The sequence below is a fragment of the Macaca thibetana genome, chromosome 11, assembly GCF_024542745.1.
Source record: "Macaca thibetana thibetana isolate TM-01 chromosome 11, ASM2454274v1, whole genome shotgun sequence".
NCBI classification, from domain to species: domain Eukaryota; kingdom Metazoa; phylum Chordata; class Mammalia; order Primates; family Cercopithecidae; genus Macaca; species Macaca thibetana.
Window position 1 is genome coordinate 84269697 of NC_065588.1, and position 24097 is coordinate 84293793.

The 24097-nt window shown below is 36.2% G+C and overlaps 2 protein-coding genes across 7 annotated transcripts in view; one reads left to right on the forward strand and one right to left on the reverse strand.

The window, feature by feature from the left end:
- Positions 1–872: 872 nt before the first annotated feature.
- On the forward strand, positions 873–23882 carry C11H12orf29 (chromosome 11 C12orf29 homolog). 4 transcript variants are annotated; one of them, XM_050750038.1, is made up of 9 exons: positions 873–1114; positions 5536–5653; positions 8151–8246; positions 8929–9045; positions 10861–11058; positions 12099–12268; positions 13560–13672; positions 22497–22598; positions 23337–23882. In XM_050750038.1, the coding sequence occupies exons 1-8, from the start codon at positions 1025–1027 to the stop codon at positions 22558–22560; spliced, it is 966 nt and encodes a 321-aa protein (XP_050605995.1). In that variant the 5' UTR covers positions 873–1024; the 3' UTR covers positions 22561–22598; positions 23337–23882. The 4 variants fall into 4 exon arrangements, with proteins under 4 accessions (XP_050605995.1, XP_050605994.1, XP_050605993.1 ...); XM_050750037.1 differs by having other exon boundaries at positions 22497–23882; XM_050750036.1 differs by lacking the exons at positions 22497–22598; positions 23337–23882 and having other exon boundaries at positions 13560–15494.
- Positions 14349–24097, reverse strand: part of CEP290 (centrosomal protein 290) — a 95499-nt gene continuing 85750 nt past the window's right edge. For all 3 annotated transcript variants that reach the window (XM_050750033.1, XM_050750031.1, XM_050750032.1), the window contains 5 exons: positions 21168–21309; positions 19623–19696; positions 18933–19027; positions 15699–15778; positions 14349–14748 (listed from right to left, as the gene is read on the reverse strand). In XM_050750033.1, the coding sequence (XP_050605990.1) occupies positions 14518–14748; positions 15699–15778; positions 18933–19027; positions 19623–19696; positions 21168–21309 (622 nt within the window). In that variant the 3' untranslated portion in view covers positions 14349–14517. The remainder of the gene's footprint in view (positions 14749–15698; positions 15779–18932; positions 19028–19622; positions 19697–21167; positions 21310–24097) is intronic.

Sequence of the window (24097 nt, forward strand, 5' to 3'; positions counted from 1 at the left end):
AAACATGCAGGTAAGACAAAGAAATGAGAGCTGGGCCTAGTCCAAGCCCATAAAGATGGCAGTAAAGTCAAAATTCCCCTACAACTTCAGGCTAGGAACTACTAAATGCAATGAGATGGAAACGCTACTATTCCTAAATATTTAGTATTTATTTTATTTAGTCATTGTCCATCTTATCACTTACCCTCAAAATATTCTTTTGAGCAGCAAGTTAAAGCTGCTTTTAGCTCGCAGTTGATTGACTACCATTACTCAAGCCATTTGGGCTGTTGGAACTCACCTTTAATTAAACAAGATTCCTATGAAAAACTTGAGAATGAAATCTGGTTGTAAGTATTCCTGTACTTTTGGATTAGTCTAAGGCTGAAATTTCGCACTCACTCTGGAAAGAACATCAGAACCATTTTGACCATGTTATGCTGCACAATAAGGCGTAGGTCAAACGGTAACTTTTTTTTTTGGTCCCAGGTGTGTTTTATTATAGGGTTTTCTGACAATCTTACTGGAAAGAAGTTTTCATTCTGCTTGGGAATCTGGGGATATCTCTAGCTATTTCTAAACTTCTACAGTGCTTCCCACATGAACTAAAGATAACAGGCCAGTAGGTTTTATTGGAACTGTGTTAAATCGACATCTGAAATGTTCATTGCTTATAACTCGATCTTATTTAATTTCCAAAAAAATCATCGGTTACTAGGTGTGGCTAAGTACACACCTTTGGGAAACGTATCTGTTTTCGCAGTTATTAAAACCGAGGTGGGGGGCAGGGGACGCACGCGGGAACGCACCAGGCACCCCAGCTTCTGCACTACAACTCCCAGAAGGCGCAGCGGCCAGGAAGCCGCTTCTGGACGGGCGTTCCCGCCTCTCGCCGCGGTTTAGTAGTTGGGGCGCAGCCGCGGTGGCTGGGCGCGGAGTGCGAGTGGCCTGGACCCCGCGGTTGACTGCTGCAGGGCTTCTCCCCAGCTGGACTGGGCGCTACTCGAAAGCGCTCTCTCCACTCGCACGGCTTGTTGGGCTCATCATGAAGCGCTTGGGCTCCGTGCAGCGGAAAATGCCGTGTGTGTTTGTGACGGAGGTGAAAGAGGAGCCTTCCGCCAAAAGGGAGCATCAGGTACGGAGGAGCGCCGGGCAGGCTGGGCGGCGCGGCTCGCGTGGGCTCCTCCCCGCGGCGCTGGCTCCGTGCGAACCCGGCGAGGATGGCTGGGCGCATTAGACCTGTCCTGCAGGCCAGGAGCCTCTGTAGGTTTCCCTGGGTAGGTTTGGGGTGGGAGTTCCGTACGCCCTGAGCTCTTCCAGGTTCTTGTGCTTTTCTTAGTCGTAAAGGAGGGAATTTGCGAAAGGATTTTCCTGATTAGGAGATTCAAACTTGCCCTCGCAAGGAAATGGATAACCCACGTCCACAGCATGTTCCTTTCTTTTCAGGTTAGCATCTTTTGGGGAAACCCCCTAATTAGATAATTGTCACACTCCAAGCTTTACTACTTTTCAAGAGTGCAGTAAGAAAGGGTGGATATTAGAAGACTTGCTTTACCTGTTCTGTCCGAACCAGTGGCGGTGTTGACAGTAGCCTAATTAGGTCACTGAAGTTCAGACCTCATATTACCAGTAATTACTTAATTTATTCTAACTTTGGTGTTCTCATCTCAAGGTTTTCTATTGTAGCAACGTGTTTTCCACATAGTGTGCCCTCGGTAAATGCTAGTGAGTAACCTATATTTGGGTAATTTTTTTCATATTGTACTATAAAACGTTGTAGTCTTTGATCAGTAGAATACCCAGTGATTAGTTCAGTGCTTCCCAGCTTTGCTGATTTCAAACGAAACCAACATGTCCATTGGAAATCCACCCCACTTGAGTTTCATAATTGGCACTGGCTTTTCTTCTGGACTAAAACTTGTTTAAGGCAAAGATTGCCCTGTTTTCTTTAGTCCCATCTTCTAGGACCTGACACGTGGTACACACTGGATAAATATTTATTGAATTAAAGAATGAACCCTGGAATCATTTCATGCCAGTTTTCCATTCACCTTGATGCTTTTTACCTTATAGCATCTGTTCTTTTCATTCTTTCTATTACTGTCACTGCTGTTATAGTTAATATTTCATGTCCTGCTCATTGCACCACCTAATTGGTCTTACTTGCCACTCGGAGTGATCATCACCACGTTCTTTCCTCGTCAAAATGCCACAGTTATTACTCAATGTTTGTAGCAGTAATTGACTTTTTTTTTTTCTTTTAGCTGTAACAAATGTAATCCATATGAAACATTATCATCTGTTTTAGTATTTCACTCTACTGTGATTTTCAACTTCGTATGCTGGAGGGGAGTAGTTTGTAAAAGTATTCTCCACCAGGGAAAATAAGCAGCCCCTTCTCTTACCTCTCTGCAGTTAAGAACAGCTTACAGCATCGTTTAAATAGCATAGCATCCACATTCTTAATTATAATTCAGGGCCTCCCACTAATGAGGCTCAATCTACCTTCCATCCTCCTCAAAGTGGATTCTCTGTTTTAGCCATCTATTTCATCCTGTGAACATATCAACCACAATCCTGCCTCATATTTTTGCTCAGACTGTTCACTCTGGGTCATCTCTAGAATGTTTTTAATTTCTCAAGTCAGTTCTTCTCCATGAAATCTTAAATCAACTTAGTCATCTCAGTGATTTCCCCTACCCAGAAATTGTAGAGGGCCACTCAATTGATACTATTTTAATACACGTACCTTGTTTTTCCAGTAATAGTCTAAAGTCTTTGATGACAGGTGGAAAAGGAGAACTTTGTGTACCCCTCAGTGTCTCTCGTGTTGTCCTTTGGACATGTCGATAGCAAAGAGCAGATGATTGGTCTTTATGGAAGGAATGTTTATACTCATCAGGAGCTCCATGGGGCAGAGTAATCTTCCCCCCATAGGATCTTTGATAAATTTAGATACACACACACTGATATTGGACCAGACTCTGTGGCTCTACTATCCTAGGTTAAATTGATATCGTTTGATACCAGCGTCGTAACTTAGTGAAAACCAGTTGTATTTTTAAAGTACTGAATCCCTACTAGACGGTTATATTTTGAAAGTATTGAATCAATACTAGAAGGGCCTAATTTCTTAGTTTACCTGTTTGAAATAGTGCGTTAGTCTTAAGCTCACACACAGCAATATGTTTATATTGTCCAGTGTTGTTTCACTTTGTAAGATGATGTTACTTCAGATACAGATTGTAGAAGTGGCATAAGTCTTTTTCAAAAATGAAAATGAATTATAAAAAGTTCGCAGGAACCCAAGAAACTGTCTTTTCCTCATCCTTGGTGCCCTTTTTCTTCCCGATAGTAGAAAAACCATCAATATGTAAACATCTCACTACTGATAAAGCTGAAAGGGACAAGGAGTGAGTACTCTCAAAGCAAACAAACTCAAAGGAAAAACAAAAGGCAAGCGATTCTTGGTAGTTTTAGCAGTGAAAATTGTTAGGGGAAAAACATGAAAAAAAACAAAATCAGGTTGAAATCTTGAGTACTTATTGTGCAAAGACAGAACTAAAATGGTACTAAAGTATACTGTATAACATCTCTAAGATGCCATAGTGGGCCAGCTTGTGCTCTCAGCGGGGCTCTATTTACAGGAGTACTAATATGAGGTCTCGCCTAAGAGGTGATGGCAGCAGGTTTTACTCCTTTTTTGTATTCTGCCTGCATAGTCTAGGACAAGGCCGTTCACAAACTAGATGCTCAAACTTTGTTGAATGAGTTACCACAAAGATTTTTTTAGATCGACATAGACTCCTGAATACAACTTTCAAAGTAAACAATTCATTAAGCTACATAGGGATGTCAGGTAACTGACGAAAACTGTTGTCAAAGTGAAGCCTAACTCGAGTCAAGAGATTTGTTTTATAGAGGCAATTTTTCTTTTGCCATGTTGAACATTTTTTAAGTAAGTAAATAAACCATAGCTGATACAGGTCAGAAATTTCAGTTCATAGTACTGTCATGTCTAATAATATAAATCACTATTAATGGTAGGAAATCATCAGGGGGTTAACTTTCCTTTCAAGCAGATAATACATTTTCTAAGAGGATTTGTTGAACTTTATGATAATACATCTGAAGACTTTTAGGATATAAAACTGAATCAAGGGTAAAATTGTTCTGAAAATTAAGATGCTTTTAAAGTCTGTGATCTGTAATGTTTAGACAGAGGTGCAAGCTCTGTGACAATGAAGGTATACTAATGACAATTGCTTTATGGAAAGGATGAAAATCATAGTTTTTCAACCTATGCTTACAATAGCAGTTGTTTATCATGCAGTTAAGGAGGAAAAACATGAAAAAAGTAAATCCAGAAACCATTTGATTTTGGCTCTTAAACTTCTTGGTAGCAAATAGAAACTGATGTTAATTAAATTGAGAAGAACGCACTGAAAAAGAGACAAGAAGTATGCCAAAAAGTTCTTGGTAATACGTCTGAACGGTGATGACATGGGTGATTCATTTATGCCTTTGTATATTTCATTTACACATTTTCTATAATGAGCATCTATTAGCTTTGCAAGGAAAAAAAGGTGAAAAAAGGCAAAAACAAAGTACCAACTATCTTCCATCTCTTTTGCCTGCTCCCTGAGAAATTTGACCTGAGACAGGAGTACATTACAACATCCTTGCTAAGACTCCTTACAAACCAAGTCTTAATTGAAAAACAAGTTTTGTAAATCACAAAAATGTTTGTGCTTATAAAAAGGGGGGAAGATCTCATGTACTGAAGAGCAGATTGACTCTTGGGAAAACTGAAAATTATGATTGAAAGATACTTGTATTGAACTACCAGAAGCACCTATGAAGTTTAAGTTAATTAAACATACAATCTAGTTTTACCTTCACTCAGATCCAGACACAATGGCTGCCTTGCATTCTTCAGACACATCAAGAAACCTTACCTTTTGTTTTTTTTCTCACATATTTACATGGTAGTCCCTTGCTTCAAATTTGGTCAAAGGTTCCCTCCTCAAAGTTTCCCTTTCCACTGTATCCAAAATAGCACCTCATCCCTCTTTCCTTTACCCGTTTGTTTTTAGCACTTGCTTGTCATAGCTAACATTATATTATGCATTGTGCTGCTTTTGTCTCCTTCATTAAAATGCAAGTTTCACCAAAGGCAAGTACTTTTTTGTTCACCTCTGTATTTCCAGTGCTGAAGACAATGCTTAATCTTAGGCATTTAGTAAATAATTGTCAGGTATATGATTAAATATACTGAACACCTGTGCTAGGGATGCAGCATTGCAAAAAACAAAGGTGGATAAAAAAACGTAAATAATTACAGAATTGTGTAGAAAATCAGGTGTTGCTGTGATAGCACGGAAGGGAGGGAACGATTCGGAACTTCACAGAATAAATATTTTTAAATCATTCTGAAGGATGAACTGGAGATCATCCCTTAAAACTAATGAAATTAAGAAGATTTCAGGTGAGCATGTGTGCAAAGACATAGAGGCCATCTATCTTAAACCGGTTTTCTCTCTCTCTTTTTTTAAGCCATTTAAAGTTTTGGCAACTGAAACTATAAGTCACAAGGCATTAGATGCAGATATATACAGTGCAATTCCAACAGAAAAAGTGGATGGAACATGTTGTTATGTTACTACCTATAAAGGTAAACTAAAACTATAATATTTACTACAAATATTACTTATTTTTTCTTAGTCACTTTACAGTCTATCTGAAATGAGGCATTTGCTCTTCATAGACCCTGGGAAACCTAAGTATAATAGCAAAACAAAAGGGTCACAGTTGTTATAATTTACTTATTATATTATTGTATTTTCTTCTTGGGGGAAAAAAGGAAGGTAACTAAAACATGTACTTAATACCCTTAAGGGCCCAGGCAGTATGGTGCTTGATATATATTATCTCCAATTTGTACAAGTAGCCTCTCCATTTCACAGACAAGAAAAATGAGGTTTAGCAAACTTAAATAATTTGTCCAAGACCCAATAGTAAGTGAATGGCTGAACTGGCAATGGGACCTATGTTTGTGTGACCCTTAAGCTTATTCTTCCTGCACCGATTCCAGGGCTTTATTCCTCTTGACAGTGTCTCTAATTAATTTCACTTTAGTGTAGTTTAAAAGGTAGAAATGCAAATAGAAATTGTCAGTCATTTTAAGAAGAAATGTATGGAAAAGAGATTTTCTTTGCGATTATTTTTGGATGGTGAGATTACCTGTCACTTCCAGAAAAAAAACAGCATCTGGACACATTCCTGGGGCATTAAATGGACATCTGGACACATTCCTTGTATCAGGAAATTTATTCTGAAATGCAGTAAAATAACTGGGCTAAAGCATACATAATATTTGCCATCTTAACCATTTTTAAGTATGCAGTTCAGTGGCATTAAGTATATTTACATTATTTTGCTACTATCACCACCCTCCATCTCAAGAACTGTTTTCATCTTATAAAACTGAAATGCTACCCATGAAACAACAACTCCTTATTCTCCCACCACCAGCCCCTTGTAACCAGCATTCTACTGTCTCTATGAATTTGACTACTCTAGGTATTTCATATAAGTAGAATCACATTGTTTATTTTTTGTGACTGGCTTATTTCACTTAGCATAATGTCCTTAAGGTTCATGCATGTTGGTTGCATGTATCAAAATTTTACTCATTTTTAAAGCTGAGTAATATTCCTTTGCACGTATCTAGCACATCTTGTTTATCCAGTCAACCATTGGTGGACAGTTGGGTTGCTTTCATCTTTTGACTATTGTTAACTAATGCCACTGTTAACAGGTATGAACAGATATCTGAGGCTGTGCTTCCAGTTCTTTTGGGGAATTACCGGATGATATGGAGATTCTAACTTTATAGTGCACAAAGCTTCCAGTTTTTCAGTTTCCTCACCAGCACTTATTTTCTGCTTTTTTCTGTTTGGATTTTTGTTTTTGGATAGTAGCCATTCTAGTGGATATAAATGAATTGCATTTTTTATGTTTACTGGTAAAAAAGAAACAAAAGGTCCATTGAACCAGAAATGCTAATACAGTTTTAATCTGGTTCTTTGTATTATTTATCTGGATAGCTAATAAGTAGTACAGAATATCTGGACCAACGTATAGCAGTTTCTTTATAAACCTTGGATTTATATATTTGAGAAAACTGTAAAAGATTTTTCAGACTTTGATGCCTGTTAAGAAACTATAGTGTGTATCATTATGCATGAGGATGGCAAACTGGATTAGAATTTAACTGCTAAAGTCAAGTCACAGAACCCAAAGTGACAGTGCTTACAAATCCACATTTATTACTGCTAAAGGATACACAATATACCAATGGCATTAAAAGTAAAGATGTGTATTATAGCCAAGGACTGTCTCACAGCAAGGAGTATGGAGAGGCCAAGTAAAAGCTACTATTGTTCCCGGCTTTAGAGCCTTGGCAGGACACATTTTCTCAGATCAGGAACCACTCGTGTGTGCAGGCAAACACCTTGGAACCACGGAATGCAAAATGGAGTCACAGCTGGGGATTTTTATATTTTTGCTGGTCATGTAGGTCGGCATCTTGCTGCTAAGTAACCAGCTTCAACAGCAGAGCCCTCCAGGGGTTTCAGACCAAGCTATCAGGCTCACTCCTACCAATAAAGAATACTAGCACAGTGCCCTGCAACTCTAAGATCCATGAGTACAAATCAACATTATTAGTATTTTCATGCCTTGATCAGGGGTCAGTGCCATGCAGAACAGCTCAGCCTAATTCCAGATGTGTCAGAATTAACCCTTACAACACAGTATTATGTTTGGGGGGGTTGGGTGAATACAGTTATCTTGTTATGTTTCCATTTCGTAGAGGTATCTTCAGTTGTCCATAAATGCTGCTTACTCATAAAATATGACTACGTAGTGTCCTTATAAAAAAGATAATATATTTACTTTTTGTCTCATCCCCTTCATTTTTTAACCAGAGAAGTAAGTCTTCTCATAACATCAGGTACTCCTAGGTGGTCTGTATTCTTAGACTGCATATTTCCCTTTGTCTTCTTTGAGAAATTAGCCTCCTGTTTATTGAAAAACTCTATTCTGAAATGTCTTTCAAGATAAGTTTTGTTTGCTTCATACTTTTCCTTTTGTTACTACTTTTTTAGATCAGCCATACCTTTGGGCTCGACTAGATAGAAAACCCAACAAACAAGCTGAAAAAAGATTTAAAAATTTTCTACATTCAAAAGAAAACCCAAAAGGTTAGTTTTTTTTTTAAGTTTTCATGTTTAGCTGAAATTTGTGGCATATTTATTGCTGTGGTATTTCTGTACATTATATCCTTCTGTATAATTTAAGCAACTCAGGAAAACTATAATTTAATACTTTTATATATAAAAGGATATTATTGAAAACTATTGTAAAATATTTTCCTAATATTTGTCACTATTCTTTATAGTATGAGTCTATTAAAACATACAGATTACTGCATAGATATTGAAATGAGTGACACATTTTGTGTAAGAGACAAATGTGTAATTTTATAAATCAGGTACAAATCTCAGGAAATTAATAATTTTAATTATTAAAATGCTTTTAAATATCTGTAGTAGATACACATTGTATATCTGCATTCATGTATATATGTTTATATTTGTATTCACAGTATATTAAAAATTCATAATCTAATACTTAACGGAATATGGTTACTTTAGTTCGACTGTTAAATACTATATACAAATGGCATATATGAAATTGAATATTTAAATTGTTAGTACCCTAATCTTAAGTACAGTCACATTGAGGTGATAATGAATGGAGAATAATTGTATCACACCTGATACTATGAGGTTTTAGTAGCTGTTCCCATTTTGAGTCTGTTTAGTATTTTACATTTTTTAAGTATCACCCCATACAATATTATCTCTTTTTAATTTTTTTTAGAATTTTTTTGGAACGTTGAGGAGGACTTCAAACCAGCTCCAGAGTGCTGGATACCAGCAAAGGAAATAGAACAAATAAATGGGAACCCAGTGCCTGATGAAAATGGACACATTCCTGGTACCATGATATCTCTTCTAATGCAGTTTTGTGTTTACTAGTAAAATGATCAAAATATCCATTCAATCAGAAATTACAGAATTTAATTTTAATCTGGTTCTTCATTAATATGTATAGTACAGAATTTCTGAATCAAATTTATGTAAAGTCCTACATTTTATATCAAAGATGTTTCATATTAAGAACGTCCTCTTAGGTTTAGAGTCTTTTCTAAGATGGATATTTTTTACTAGCTGTAGTCTGTGACAATAAAGCGTCAAAAGAGAATAGCCTTGAGGCCGGGTGCAGTGACTCACACCTGTAATCCCAGCACTTTGGGAGGCTGAGGTGGGTGGATGCTTGAGCCTAGGAGTTTTAAGACCAACCTGGGCAAGATGGCAAAACTCTGTCTCTACAAAAAATACAAAAAGTTAGCTGGGCATGGCAGTGTGCGCCTGTGGTCCAGCTACTCGGGAAACTAATGTGGGAATCACCAAAGCCCCGGAAGTCGAGGCTGCAGTGAACTGTGATCGTGCACTCTAGCCTGAGTGTCAGACTGTGACCTTTTCTCAAAAAAAAAAAAAAAAAAAAAAAAAAAAAAGAGGGAATAGCTTCCAAGTTCTTGTCAGGATAGATGAGATGATCTAGTCTGAAATGAGATTTCAAGAAGTCTATACCTTTAGATTAGGGATGGGAAAATTTTGCAAAGGTATGCTTAATAGGAAAATATCCCAGATTAAGGTTATAGATTCTCAACTGTCATGTCTTGAGTGCCCATTATGTGCAAAGTCCTCCTAGTTTCTGGTAATACAAAAATGAAGGTCAGAACCGTTGTCCTCCATGATCTTTAATTAGACATTGGGAGAAATCAACCAATAATAGTATGATTTAAGAACAGGAATGAATATATCAGGTACCACTGGAGAAAAGAAGAGGAATTCCTCATTCAGCTTGTGGTTAGTGGAGGCTTCCGAGAGGAGTAGACATCTGTACTGAAGCTTAAGGACTAGGAAGTCAGCTGACGAGGAAGAGGGAAGATCAGCGTAGGCCAACTCCCAGGAAGAGGAGAGGGCGTGGGGTATTTCGGATATTTTATATAACACTTTATTGCAGCTAGAATGTTTAGGGTATATGACATGAAGTGGCTGTAAAAGTTGAGGCTGGAAGTGTGGTGGGCTCAGATCGTAAAGCCCGTTTTATTCTATCTAAAGGAGTGTGAAGTGTATCCTGAAGATAATGATTTTTAATCAGTGGTACAGCAAAAGCATATTTAAGTTTTAGAAATAGAACTATGATAAAAGTGGGTTGGATTTCACTGGAGGCTTGGTGACTAGCAAATAAGTTATTACAGTCATCTAGCATGAGTAATGAAGGGAGCCAATTCTGGCAACAAGAATGAGAAGGGTAATAGCGATAATATTCAATAAATGTGTTCAGTATATATTGGAACATTTTAATAAACTTGGAACACATACCGCATTATGTCCATTGTCCCTGAAGCTTGAGAGAAAACTTGTTTTATAGAAAAAAATGTAAGTGCTATATCTTAGAATAGTGCTGAGTTCTTACTGAATAAGGGTGAATTTTCTAGTAAGAGAATGCTAGGTGCTCTGTAGTGAATAACAGGTTAATTCTGCAGAATAAAAAAAATGAACCCTTATGATTTTTTAAAAAGTAATAAACTGTTAACTTTCCCACTGAGTTTTTAAAGTAATACCTCTTTGTGATAGACACCCAGAAAACATGGGAAATTTACAACAAAAATAGAAATTACCTGTAGTTTCAATCCAAAGAAAAACAATCTAATAACAAATAATTTTCTTCTTTATATGATAGGTTGGGTACCAGTAGAGAAAAACAACAAACAGTATTGCTGGCATTCCTCTGTAGTTAATTATGAATTTGAAATTGCCCTGGTACTAAAACATCATCCTGATGATTCTGGACTTTTGGAAATTAGTGCAGTGCCACTTTCAGATCTCTTAGAACAAACACTGGAGCTCATAGGAACAAATATCAATGGAAACCCATATGGTGAGTGAAGCCTTTTTCTTGTTCAGTTATTGTAACTGTCATTTATAAAGAGAACTTTCTCGGGTCAACTTAAAAAACATACATACAACACTAAAGAAACAACTAACAAATTTGAGTTAGTTTCCTAGGATTATATCCATTTCTGTTAACTTTATATTCACAGAAAAAGGAAACCATTTTATTAATCCAAAAGGTTGATTTTTATCCTCATTCTTTCCTGTAATAACATTACACAATTATGTATGAAAAGTAATGACTCATTTGTAACCCCTTTGCTTTTTAAAATTCAGGTGAGTTGAGTCAAATGATGAAAATGCGCTTTTCGTGGTTATTATAGCATCAATTTAAATAGCCAAGGGTATAAAGTAAGTAAAGAATTGGCAATGAATACCATGTCAAATATCAAAATATGTATCATGATGAATTGAGTGCAAGTACTGAGAGCACTATGGGTTACACCTTGCTGACATGGGGATGGGAAGACAGACCTGAGGATGCTAAAGCTATAATAGGAAAATCCTATATAGAGATCAAAAGTAGACTGCCAGGTGTAAAGAAGCTAAGATGGTAGTTAGAAAAGTTATCAGAGATACAGTGCAGCTGTTTGGCAAACGTTGAAGAATAGTTGAATGTGGCCAGTGCCACATTGGTACCAAAGGTTGGTAGACTTTTTCTGCAAAATGCCAGAGTAGGTATTTTAAGTTTTGTGGGCCACTCTTCTGAAAGGAGCTATGGACAGTACTTACATGAGTGGGTGCGGCTGTGTTCGTGGAAAACTATTTACAAAAAACGGTATCTGTCTAGACTTGGCCTACAGGTCATAGTTTGTTAAACTGTGGTGGAGAGTACGCCAAGGTGGAATTTAGAGTTACTGGAATAAGGTGCCAGTGCACTGGGTTGTATTCTTTTTAAGGAAACCAACCAGCTTTTCTACCTTTATTCCTAAGTGTTTCAAAAGACTATTTGAAGAGGTACATTTTCTAGTTCTTTCTGCAAGTTCCTTTAAATGAATGTGGCTAATGGCAAATTTTCCCACCTAGGGCTAGGGAGCAAGAAACATCCATTACATCTTCTTATACCACATGGAGCATTTCAAGTAAGAAATCTACCTTCATTGAAGCACAATGATCTCTTGTCCTGGTTTGAAGGTTGCAAAGAGGGTAAAATTGAAGGAATAGTATGGCATTGCAGTGATGGCTGTTTAATAAAGGTAATGGCAAAAATAGCTTGGGTGGGGTTATGTCATCTTATATTCCTACAGCAGAGTAGAAGTGATACTAAAATTCTCTCTACAAATGGCAGCAATTATTATTTGCAGTAAAGAAATTTAATTTTCTCATCCCACATACCACCATTTTTTAAGAGGTAAAACAGTGTTTCCCGGTGTGTATTGTGTGGGGCATTGATCATAACAGGTGTGCTTCAGAATTGAAGTGATACTGTATATCCCCTGCGTGGAAATTCATGTTGCATAGTAGTGCTCTCTGAGACATCTTGTACTAACTTAACACAGCATCTCCCAGACTTGAGTATAGAATCTGTTGAGTAGAAAGAGTGCCAAGGTAACAGTTGATATATACAAAATGAATTATCTTATACTTTGTTCCCTTTCTGTCTCCTGGACTTGTCTATTTGATTTCTCACAGGTACCTGAAATTCATAATATTCAAAACTGGACCTAGTTGTAACTCTCTGACTCCACATAATTCACTGAAGTAAAAACTTGGATATTAATTTTAATCCCTCTTTTCATTACTTCATGCATCCAGTTATCAGTTCCTAACAGTTCTAATCTATGTACTTCTTTCCAACCAATTAACTGTTAATTTTAATTTAAGCTAAGATTCATGCTCTATCATATCACCCTCCAAAAACAGTATCTTTCAGTTTTAGTCCTGACCTCTCCATTCTTCACAAAAGGATGAGTGTATTACTTTCCTGCATCAATCTGTTCAGTTACATTAAATATTCATGATCTGGCCCCTGCTTAATTTCCCAGAACTGCTCTCCACCTCTGCCCCCACAAACACACTCACATTGGGTTTGCATATTTACATGATTGCATGTAACCATATTTACATGATTGCAATTAGAGCAAAAAAACTCCATTCTACCACATAACATTCCCTTCAATTAGAATGCCTCCTTGCCCACATTTTTCAGGTAGCTAGTCTGTACTCAGCAACAGACTCTATGATTCATAAAATTTTATGGAGCCCCTGATTATATTCCTGGCATATTCCAGGTGCTGGACATACACAGTCAACAAAACAAGGTGTGTGCCTTCATGAAGCTCACATTCTAATGCGGAAGATAAACAATAAACAAATATGTAATATGTCAGGAGAAGAAGAGCTATGAAAAAAAAAAAAAAAAACTAGGGTAAGATAAAGTGGAGTCTTACACAGTGCCTGGCAGATAGTAGGCACTCAAAACAAATATTTCTAAGTAAATGAAGGTAGTATCTGTATGCTAAAGCTAATATCTTTTTTCTCTTTCAGGTCCATCGCCATCATCTTGGCTTATGCTGGCCAATTCCAGATACTTACATGAATTCAAAACCAGTTATTATCAACATGAACCTGAACAAATGTGACTCTGCCTTTGATATTAGGTGTTTGTTTAATCATTTTTCAAAAATAGATAATCAGAAATTTGCTAGACTCAAAGATATAATATTTGATGTATAAAATGCAAATAAAATTAGTTTATCATTATATTCTAATCTTGAATATTCTACCATGTTTAAAAACATCTCAAGGTTCCTATTCATTATGAAACATCAATATGTCTTCTACCATTTGTGAAGAAATGAATTTTCCAGTTTCAAGTGCCTATTCAAATTTTTATTAAAAACCAGCAAATTAATTTTAATCTCTAGCCATAAAAACATAAGTAACAGTAAGCTCCTACGCTTGTACAAAGGCTGGATTCTCTCCACTATACTGAGTAGTAATTTAAAAAGAACAATTTAATGTCACTAATTTTCAAAATTAAATAGTTTAAGCTCAATTTAATTTTGCTAGATATTTAACAAAACATATGGCTTAACCTCATAACTTATATGTGTGTATGTCTACATCTGTATTTATATATATCATAGTTAGGATTTGAGAATCTTAACACATGTATAAATAAGTATAAACTCCAATTTTAAATATTGAAATTACTGAATTTACCCTTATATTCTTTAAAAAAACTAATCAAAACATTATGAATGTAGAGAAATTCACCAAAGCTCATTGTCTATTTGATGGCCATAACAAGTCTTCAAATACATACTTTTATAATAAGTTAAAAATTTCATATAATTTTATTTATTAAGAATTCCAATCTAAGTATAAAGGTACAAGGTAGTGAGAAGGAAATACTACAGTTCAGAGAATTGCTTATTTCCAGGTATATTTTAACTTATAAAGTTAATAAATAGTTAAATGAAACAAAGTTTATAGGTGACCTTTAGTAAATGGGGAAATTAACAGGACTTTCTTCTTCATCTTCAAACTCTTCAGAAGCAGCAACAGGGCTAGTTAACTCAACTCCCAATTGTTCTGAAAGTTTTTTTACCTTCTCTTCTAAGAGAATATTCTTCTTCACTTCTTCCTTGTAATTATACTTAAGATCTTCAATTTCTTCAAAAAATGAAGGATCAAAATTTTCCAGTTCTTTTTTCAGCTTTTTTATTTCCTCCTAATAGAAACATCATCTTTAAAAGTTGGATATAGGAAATGTACATATTTTAGGTTTGAATTGTGAGATTTAATTGTAAATATGAAAGCCAAAGTATTCCTGAATGGTCGAATACAGCAATAAAGGCAGAAGAATTAAGATTTTTCTTTGTTCCATTGTACAGTGTAAATAACTAAGTTGTTAACTGTCAAGTCCAATGATCTATTCCATAAGTTGTGTTCTAGTCTTTGACTAAAATTTATCATTTCTTATATGGGATTTAATCTTTCTCTAAAAACATATAAGATCCTCTCAATAGAGTAATCAATCAAAATTAGATTTTGCAATTCATAACATTGAAGTTAGTCTGGTTAAGTGTTTTGGTTTAGACTTCATTTATATTTTACTTACAGATTCTAATTTTTAATGAATAATCAAGTTTTCATAAAGTTATTAATATGATCAGGGAAACCTTTGGGACGTCTGACAATTAGGCATTGGTGAAGAGACAATTCAAGCCTTAGTGACTATTTAGAATAGCCAGTGATTACTAGCTGATTCTCATATCCATGCCTTTTTGTCCTGTTTACAGTCTTAAAAGAGGTAAAACATAGCAAATATTTTTTTAAGGGAACTATAACCTTAGGAGTCCTGAAAATAATTTCAAAAAAACTGAAGACACTGTTGCCAATGTGACCCAAAACTTAAGAACATACTAATGGCATATATTTGTTACAATTAAAAAATAAATCTACTATTTAATCCTATGTTGAGTCTGAATTTTTTGTTAGCTCTTATTTAATAAATATATTAGGACTAGTCAGATGAACATAATTAACTTTGCAATATAAAGGTCAAATATAAGATGCTATTACATGAATTTTTTAGGATACGTACTGAAAACTCGAAGATGGTAATGAAAATAGTTTTCAACAGCTATTTTCACAAAATGATACTAAAATACACATTACCTTCAAATGCTGCTTTTCTAGATCTGACATTTTGAGCTGTGTCTCTAGATCTTTTACTTTTTCCTTTAGTTGATCAGCATCTGTCAAAAAAGTTATACAAGTTAAACTCAGCTTTTTCCCACTACGAATGAGTTCAAAGTAATGAATTTGTTCTAGAGAACAGAGATTTGTTTTACGAAACCTAGAACTAGGAAAATACTGGATTTTATGGCTGAAATACTTAAGGATGTAAACACTTGATGCTACCTCCCTCCATTAAGTATTGTAATTTCATAGCAGGCAAAAAGAGGTTATTTGCTAGGTATTAGAAATATAGGCCAAGTTTTTTTTTTTTTTTTTTTTTTTTTTTTTTTTTTTTTTTCACATGATAGAAATTTTACACGGAAAAAATCTTAAAGCCAGGAAAACTTGTTAGGTACTAAAAGTACAACAGAAGAAAAGCAGACTGTTGGGTAAGGGGCTATAACCATAAGCTGGCCAAATGCTCCTGCTATCCAACACAGCATTGGCTATTCCACATGGGTTATTACATGTTTACTGCGCAATTACTACGTGCAAAATGTGTCATGCAAGCTGTGTAATACAAAAATAAGACAGATAGCCCTGATACTTTGGTAGGAAAACAAAAGTCTACAAATATAGCACAAAAGTTATTTATTGGATTTACCCTGCAAGTTAACATACCTCTAACTTTATCAGCAGGCAAATACGATTTTTGCTTTAATGCTATCTTTGCTAGATACCTCTTTTCTTTACATTACACTACATTTAATGAGTCAAGTCATATTTTACAGCCATTGAAGAATAAAATTCTAAAAGTTTGATAAGGGGCAGCAAACATTTTCATGGCTGGGACAAGTATCCTTTTTTCTTTTTGAGACAGTCTCACTCTGTCGCCCAGGCTAGAGTGTAATGGCGCAATCTTGGCTCACTGCAGCAATCACTGCCTCCCAGGCTAAAGCAATTCTCCTGCGTTAGCCTCCTTTGTAGCTGGGATTACAGGCAAGCACCACCACGCCTGGCTAATTTTTATATTTTTAGTAGAGACAGGTTTCACCATGTTGGCCAGAGTGGTCTCGAACTCCTGATCTCAGGTGATCCGCCCGCTTCAGCCTCCCAAAGTGCTGGGATTACAGGTGTGTGCTACTGTGCTGGGCCTGGGACAAGTATCTTAAAAGTTATCTTACCACTTATATAGAAAGTGATTTAGAGTTTCCAAAACAGTTCTGGTTTGATTTTAAGCCTTAATCTTAGAAAAATGACAGGTAATCTGTCTACTTCACATCAGAGATAAGGAATTTTGAAGGCTCAGAAATTTCCTTAAGAAACAGGTTTAGAAAGATTAGAGAATTATGGCCATATGACCCTTAATGCACACGCACCTGATCTCTGATCTCAGAAGCTAAGCACTACTGGCCCTGGTTAGTATATGGATGGAAGGAAAATTATAAAATTGTCTAGTACAAACCAAGCAGGCTGCTATAAGGCATATTTTGAGAGTATTTAGTAGGTACTTTTAGTTACCAAGACGTAGTACAGTATAGTGGTTAAGGGCTAGGAATGCCAAGGAGCTGTGGAGTTTCATAGATTTAGATTTTAATCCTGCTATTTCCTAGCTGACCTTGGGGAATGGTTACTTAACCACTTTGAATCTGTTTATCACATAAAATGGAGACAGTAATACCTATCATATATGGGTGTAAATATAGAATGCTTGTAAGGCAGTTAGCATAGTGTCAAGTACAACTCACACATGATGGCTTTTATTACAAATTAGTAATAGGACTACATACCATATTGAAAAAGCTACAAGAAATAGTCAAAGATAGTTCAGATATAAATTGGTATAATCCTTTGGAGAGGATGGCATTTCTATCATACTATCAAAACAATGGCATAATAAGGTCAAGAGATTAATCATATTTTATAAAAGCAGAAACTTGGAAGCAAACTATCCACCAAAACATAAATGGTTCAATATGCTTATACATGCAATAATACACTATAGAATTATTAAATGGATGAGACAGATTTATGAACAGACCTCACAAGATGTCCAGGATAAACTGTTAAAGGCAAATACGCTAGACATGTGTATAGTATGAGTTCAATTTTATGTCACTTGCCAAGAAAATATATATATGTATATGCAAACAAAGTCTATTCTCTATCCACAGTAGTTTTAGTCTATAAAGTTAGCCCAATTAGTGAATATCAAACTACTGCTGCTAGGGGAAATATGTACAGACATACATATACATACATACACCTACATATCTCACACATGATAATCTTAAATCCTAAAGATAACTCATCCTGGTAAATTCTATTTATTTACATAAGAAAAGGTTCAGAAGCGTTCGTGACTCTCCTAAGCCTAAAGCACTAACAAGCCTCAGAATTGGGATTCAAATCCCTTCCAACAGGCCCCAGAGCCACAGTTCTTGCACTATGCTGTGCTGCCCTCTACCGTCTCCATCCTTTGATCGTTTCTCTATGAAAACTGAAATGACGATACTGAGCACCACCTTGTTGAACCTCTGCTGGGGACATGTAGGTTGGATTATTCAAACTTTCCAAGGCTCTGTGGATGTCTGCAAATGTGCTGCGAGTGTTGATTTGGGGATTACATACACGCCTTAGTGAGCAGGTGATTTAGAAAATACAGAATCCACAAATAATGAGGATCTATTATACATATGAACACATAAACACATGTATGCATATGTGTGATATATATGTACATAAAATATGTGTGTATGTATATGTAGGAATGAGAAATGATTAGTAATCACTTTTGAATGGGAATGGAAGGCAGCAGAAACATACTTTCTTTTTACTTTGTAAAAGGAAAAAAATGTAGGCAGTATTTACTTATTTGCAGTTTTTAAAAATGTTCAGAGGACTTGAAAGAGCCTATACTTAGAAACTGGAAGCAACAGATTTAGTATTCATTGCTTAGCCCTGCATTGTGATTAAATCTGTAACACCCAGATGGAGAACAAAGAAAAACACTTGGGTACTTGCTACTCTATAGTATAAACAACACAAAGAGAAAAATGGGAATATTTTTATATTAATAGCATGGAGGAGAGACAAGAGATCCAAAACTTATCAGGAATTTGATTTTACACTGAGACAATGATCAGAAATCTGAGCCAAAAGAAAAAAAAAAAAGGTAAACCCAAATTCAAAAACCTGGGGGTAGCTAACATGTTTTTTAAAATATATTACCAGGTATGGTGCTTTCAGCTCCACTTTGGTCCTTGTTAGCTTCTATCTGATGGATTAATTCTGCTTTCTCTTTATCCAGCTGACTATTAGCTAATCTAGAACACAATGATAATTTGTTAAAAAAAAAAGAAGGCAGGTATTGCTTCATAAAATATATGGGCATTTCTTATGAACTAGTGATGTACAGTAATCAGAACAAACTAGTCTTTATCAAAGTAAACATTTACTCTCAATGCTACAATGTCACCATTCTCAAAAAGCCTGGAATACAAAAGCCTTCACATTTTTCTTAATATCTGACCTTAGGTCATTTCCAAGAGTGGTTTTGTTATGAGGAGCCTAATGAAAGTGGGCTACAGAGACTCCTGAAAGTAAAAAATTACTTGTTCTCTTTCATTAGTATTTTCCTCTGGGAAGCTAAGGATTAATTCATTATATGCTCTTAGAAAAGTTTAAACTAAATTACAAACTGGAAACTTATATTACAGTTGGGTTTATCCTTTTTTCCAGGGTGTATTATGAAAAAGAGAGTGATTAGCATTAGAAGGAAGAAATAAGGACCTAATAAGCCTGTTAGGCAGTAAAGTTGAAAAATGTTTGTCTCTAGTTGTAGCAATTCTGAGATTATAAAAACTAATAATTTTTTTTTAAAAGAAAGAAACAAAGTAGTCATATGAACACATGACGCACCTAAGAACTTGAAGCTCCTGTTTGAGGCCTTGCTCTGTCTCAGCACCTTCAGGAACATGTTTAAGAATCTTAATCTTTGGGGACAATGAAAAGTTAGAAGATAACTTTGGAAATACGAGGATTTATAAAGATACACATTTTTAATAAAGCATAATATTAAAATCTGGTTTTCAAAAGCATGCATAGGCAAATTTCTATGTTCTATTCACCATTCATTCAACAAGTATTGAGTAACTACTGCATAACTGGCATTGTCCTAGGCACAGAGGCTACAGCAGTGAACAAAATAGGTAATGTTCCATCTTGCATGGTCCTCATTTAGTGTGGAAACAAAGAATGTGTATGTAATATGATATGATATAATAATAGTGCCAGATGGTAGGAAGAGCTATCAAGAAAAAATAATCCAGGGTAAGAGGATCAAGAGTGATGGCAAGTAGTATAGGGTTAGGGTTAGGGTTAGGGTTAGGAAGGTCTCTCTGAGGAGCCTCTATTTCAGCAGAGACATGAAGTCTGGGAGGAAGCTATGAGAATATTTGGGTGAACAGTATTCTAAACAAAGGAAACAAGTGTAAGGACTTAATGCTTAAACGAGTTTGAATTGTTTAAAGTACTGAAAGAAGGTTAATGTGGTTAAAACATTGTGAATGAAATGAAGGGAAAAGTGGTAGAAGATGAGATTGGGAAGAAAACTGGGTACCAGACCTCATATATTGTTTTGGGATACGAAAAGTACTTTGAAGTTTTATTTTAGGGTGATGGAGAACCACTGGAAGATTCTGAGATAGGACTTTGTGCTTTGTGATGTGCTTTATGTTTTAAAAGGGTTACCTGGCAACTGTGTGGAGACAGACCAGAAATAGAAATAGAGTGAAATAATGCAAGAGTGGAAGCTGAGATACCAGTTTGGAAATTATTGTAGTTATTCAGGTATAAAACAATAGCCTGGACAAGACTGGTAGTGATGTCTCAAGATGCCAAGAAGTGGTCAGATTTGGGATATAGTTTGAAAATAGAGCTGACATGATTTAACGATTAAAAAAAAAAGATGTGGGCCGGGCGCGGTGGCTCAAGCCTGTAATCCCAGCACTTTGGGAGGCCGAGACGGGCGGATCACTAGGTCAGGAGATCGAGACCATCCTGGCTAACACGGTGAAACCCCGTCTCTACTAAAAAATACAAAAAACTAGCCGGGCGAGGTGGCGGGCGCCTGTAGTCCCAGCTACTCAGGAGGCTGAGGCAGGAGAATGGCCCGAACCCGGGAGGCGGAGCTTGCAGTGAGCTGAGATCCGGCCACTGCACTCCAGCCTGGGCGACAGAGCGAGACTCCGTCTCAAAAAAAAAAAAAAAAAGATGTGGAGAATGAAAAGAATGAAGTCATTGATGATCCAAAGTTTCTGGCTTAAGCAAATAGGTGAATGGGGTGCCCTTCAGTTAGATGGGTCTTCTTAATCGAGTCCATTTTTATCTATAGAAGACAATGCAAGGAACATCCTGTGATATTATGCATTATTTTATCATGTAAAGAAAAATTACATTACTTACCTGTTCTTCAAGGTCTTCAGTGTATTTCTTAACTTTTTGTTCTCTCTCTGTTGCTTCTTTTACAAGCTGTTTAAGGTCAGTAATGCTTTGATTTTTTTTGGCAATATCAGTTTCCAATTCTTTTAACTTGGTTTCATACATTCTAAAAGTATAAGGAAAAAAAGTATAGACATGGCAAATAATTTATGTCACTGATTTAAAAGTCAGTTCAAATTACCGTACTAGAAATAAGCAAGAATATCTTATTTTACTGTTTCGTCTAGTCAAGGTTTTCGCTACATATTTATTTACCATTAAAATGGTGGTGGCAAGAGATAAGGTATCCCTAATTAACAGATGGCCCATTCAAAATAAAGAATTTGGGTATTTTCCAAGATTATAAATAAGGATGGAGCCTGATTTGACCATTTTAAAATTAATACTTTTTTTCAATCACAAAATAAGAAAATACAAAGTAAAATTCTTCGGAATATAAAATTCTATATTACTAGATATTCTTAGAAATATAAAGATGGCAAATAAAAAGCTTTTCTCACATATACAGACATACATAGGAGGTATACAGAAAAACACTACAGGGAGAGGAAAAAATTGTGCAAAAGCATGGGTGAGAAAAATAGTATCTGATGGGAGAGGGATAAAGCTTGTAAAAATCTGAATAGATTTATAATCATTAAAGAAACAACAGTTCAAAAAAATACAGACTCCAGAAAAAAATTTCATAATTGAGCCAAACAGTTCTACTGGTTCATCATACCTAAAGAAATATAATGCTTACAATATCCAAACTTTTCCAGAGAAATGGATAGAAAGACTGCATTCTAAGTTAAAATGGCCAGTATAGCTTTGGTAACAAAATCTGCTAGGATAATACAAGAAAGGAAAATAATGATTGTCTAAACACATTCAAACAGCTTTTGATAGATCCTAGAAACTTAGATTAGAAGGGAATGTTTTTAACCCGACAGAGACTATCACAGATCTACCACAAGTAAATGGTGAAATATCAGAAGCTTACTCCTTCACTTCATCTAATTTTCTGTTCAAAAGCCACCCAAGCAGAGAGGGCCTCTCTGATCACCCTATGTAAAACTGCCCCCACATCACCCTGGTTTGTCCCAGCAGTCAGGAAAAGGCCTGACATAGAATATGTGTTAATAAGTTTGTTGAATGAATAATAATGCAACTATAAGGATGTCAGCATGAGCAAGATCTGTGTCATGGGTCCCAAAACAGATCTTCCTAACTGCTTTATTGAGAAAGGTGTATAATCCTCCCAGATTTAAACTTTAGTTAATTTTTTTCCTTTTTCTTTTTCTTTTTTAACAGATTTAGGGAACCTGGAGGTCAACGATCAAAAGGAGCCTCTCTCTGTCAAGAGATTTCTACTTAGACTTACGTCTTCTGCAAATGGTTTACCGAAGGCTTATGGTATGCTCAGTGACCTGTATTGTTCTCAGACTAAAAACACATATATCATCTAAAAGGTAAAGTCATCTTCAATTATGGTTAAATATCATCATCACCTCTACTAACCATTTATAAACCTTATAAACCCTTTTTGCACGAACAATTTCTTATTTAGCCCCATAGAGCCCTCTTAGAAAGAACCTGAGCCCACAGAAAGGATATAAGTTACTTAAGATCATAGTAAGAATTAGGTCTTTCTAAACCAGAGAACCTACCTGGTCCTTTGAAGAAACCTAGGCAAGGTGGGCTTTTTAAAAATAATATACAACATAAAGCAGAGTTTGGCAATAGGAGGTACTAAGTAAATATCTGTTGAATAAAGAGATTTCAGAGTAACTCAAAAACATTCTGAGTCCACATGTGATTATAGAAGAAAACAAAGGAACGACCAAGAAATCAACGGAGAGGGCTGCTGACTAAGAGCCACTCTGCTAGGGTCCAAGAAGACAGTAGAAGAGACCCCCTTCCCCCATTCCATACCATCACATTTGTTATTTCATCTAACCCTGACACTGGCCTTCTTACAGAGTAATTTTTCCCAGTGTGTAGATGGGAAAAGTGAGAGCTAGAGTGGAGAAGTGTGGATTCTGGCCACTCCAGATTTAGTATTCGGACAGGAACCAAGTACTCCTCCATGACTTCATGGCCATCTGGGCTATCCTTTAAAGCGCCTGCTTAATCTTTCTCTTTTCTCCTTAGACTTGGTTGACAGGGGCAAGTGCAGTGCAGCAGGCCCTCTGTGGGACTTGCTGTAGCCTCACAATGCTAAGACTCCCATCCTACTTGTAGTGATCACTATCTTGCCTTCCATCAAGACCATTCCAAAGAGCAGAGAGGGAAGATGAAGCCCTCAAAGACATCGAAGGGGATACTGGAGGTGCATGGACATAAGGAATTGTATGAGAATGTTGAGAGATAAAGATGAGTATGCCTTTTGAAATGGGGGCGGCAGATGTGCTAGATGGCAAAGGATACCACTTCATACACGATGGCTTTAATGGGACAAGACATGGGCAGGATCCCACTGGCCAATGACATCCAGGCTCCTTAAGCAGCTGCTTAAAATTGGAAATGAGAACGACATGAAGAGCCTTTTACCTACTCATCACAGTCATGATGAACCACACATGATGATAGTGGCAACAGACTGAATGTTTACTCATAAACTCCCACCACCTCTTTCATAGCCACAAAAATTAGTTTCACAGGTTGGAATTCCATGTATTCAGGATGGGTGAAAATAAACTATCAGAAAGCAGAAGCCAGTAAGACATCAACGCTGCTGCTGAATTCACCTCTTGGGGCTATCTGAAGAGAAAGTTGCCCAGGATATAACTCTAAAAGCATTACAGCACAGACTAGATCCAGTATGCCACATGTTGTGACAAGACAGCTCAATCATTCCTGGCTCATACTTGAGAAAGCAAGTTATACAATCAAGAAACCGAAGCTGCAGTTGG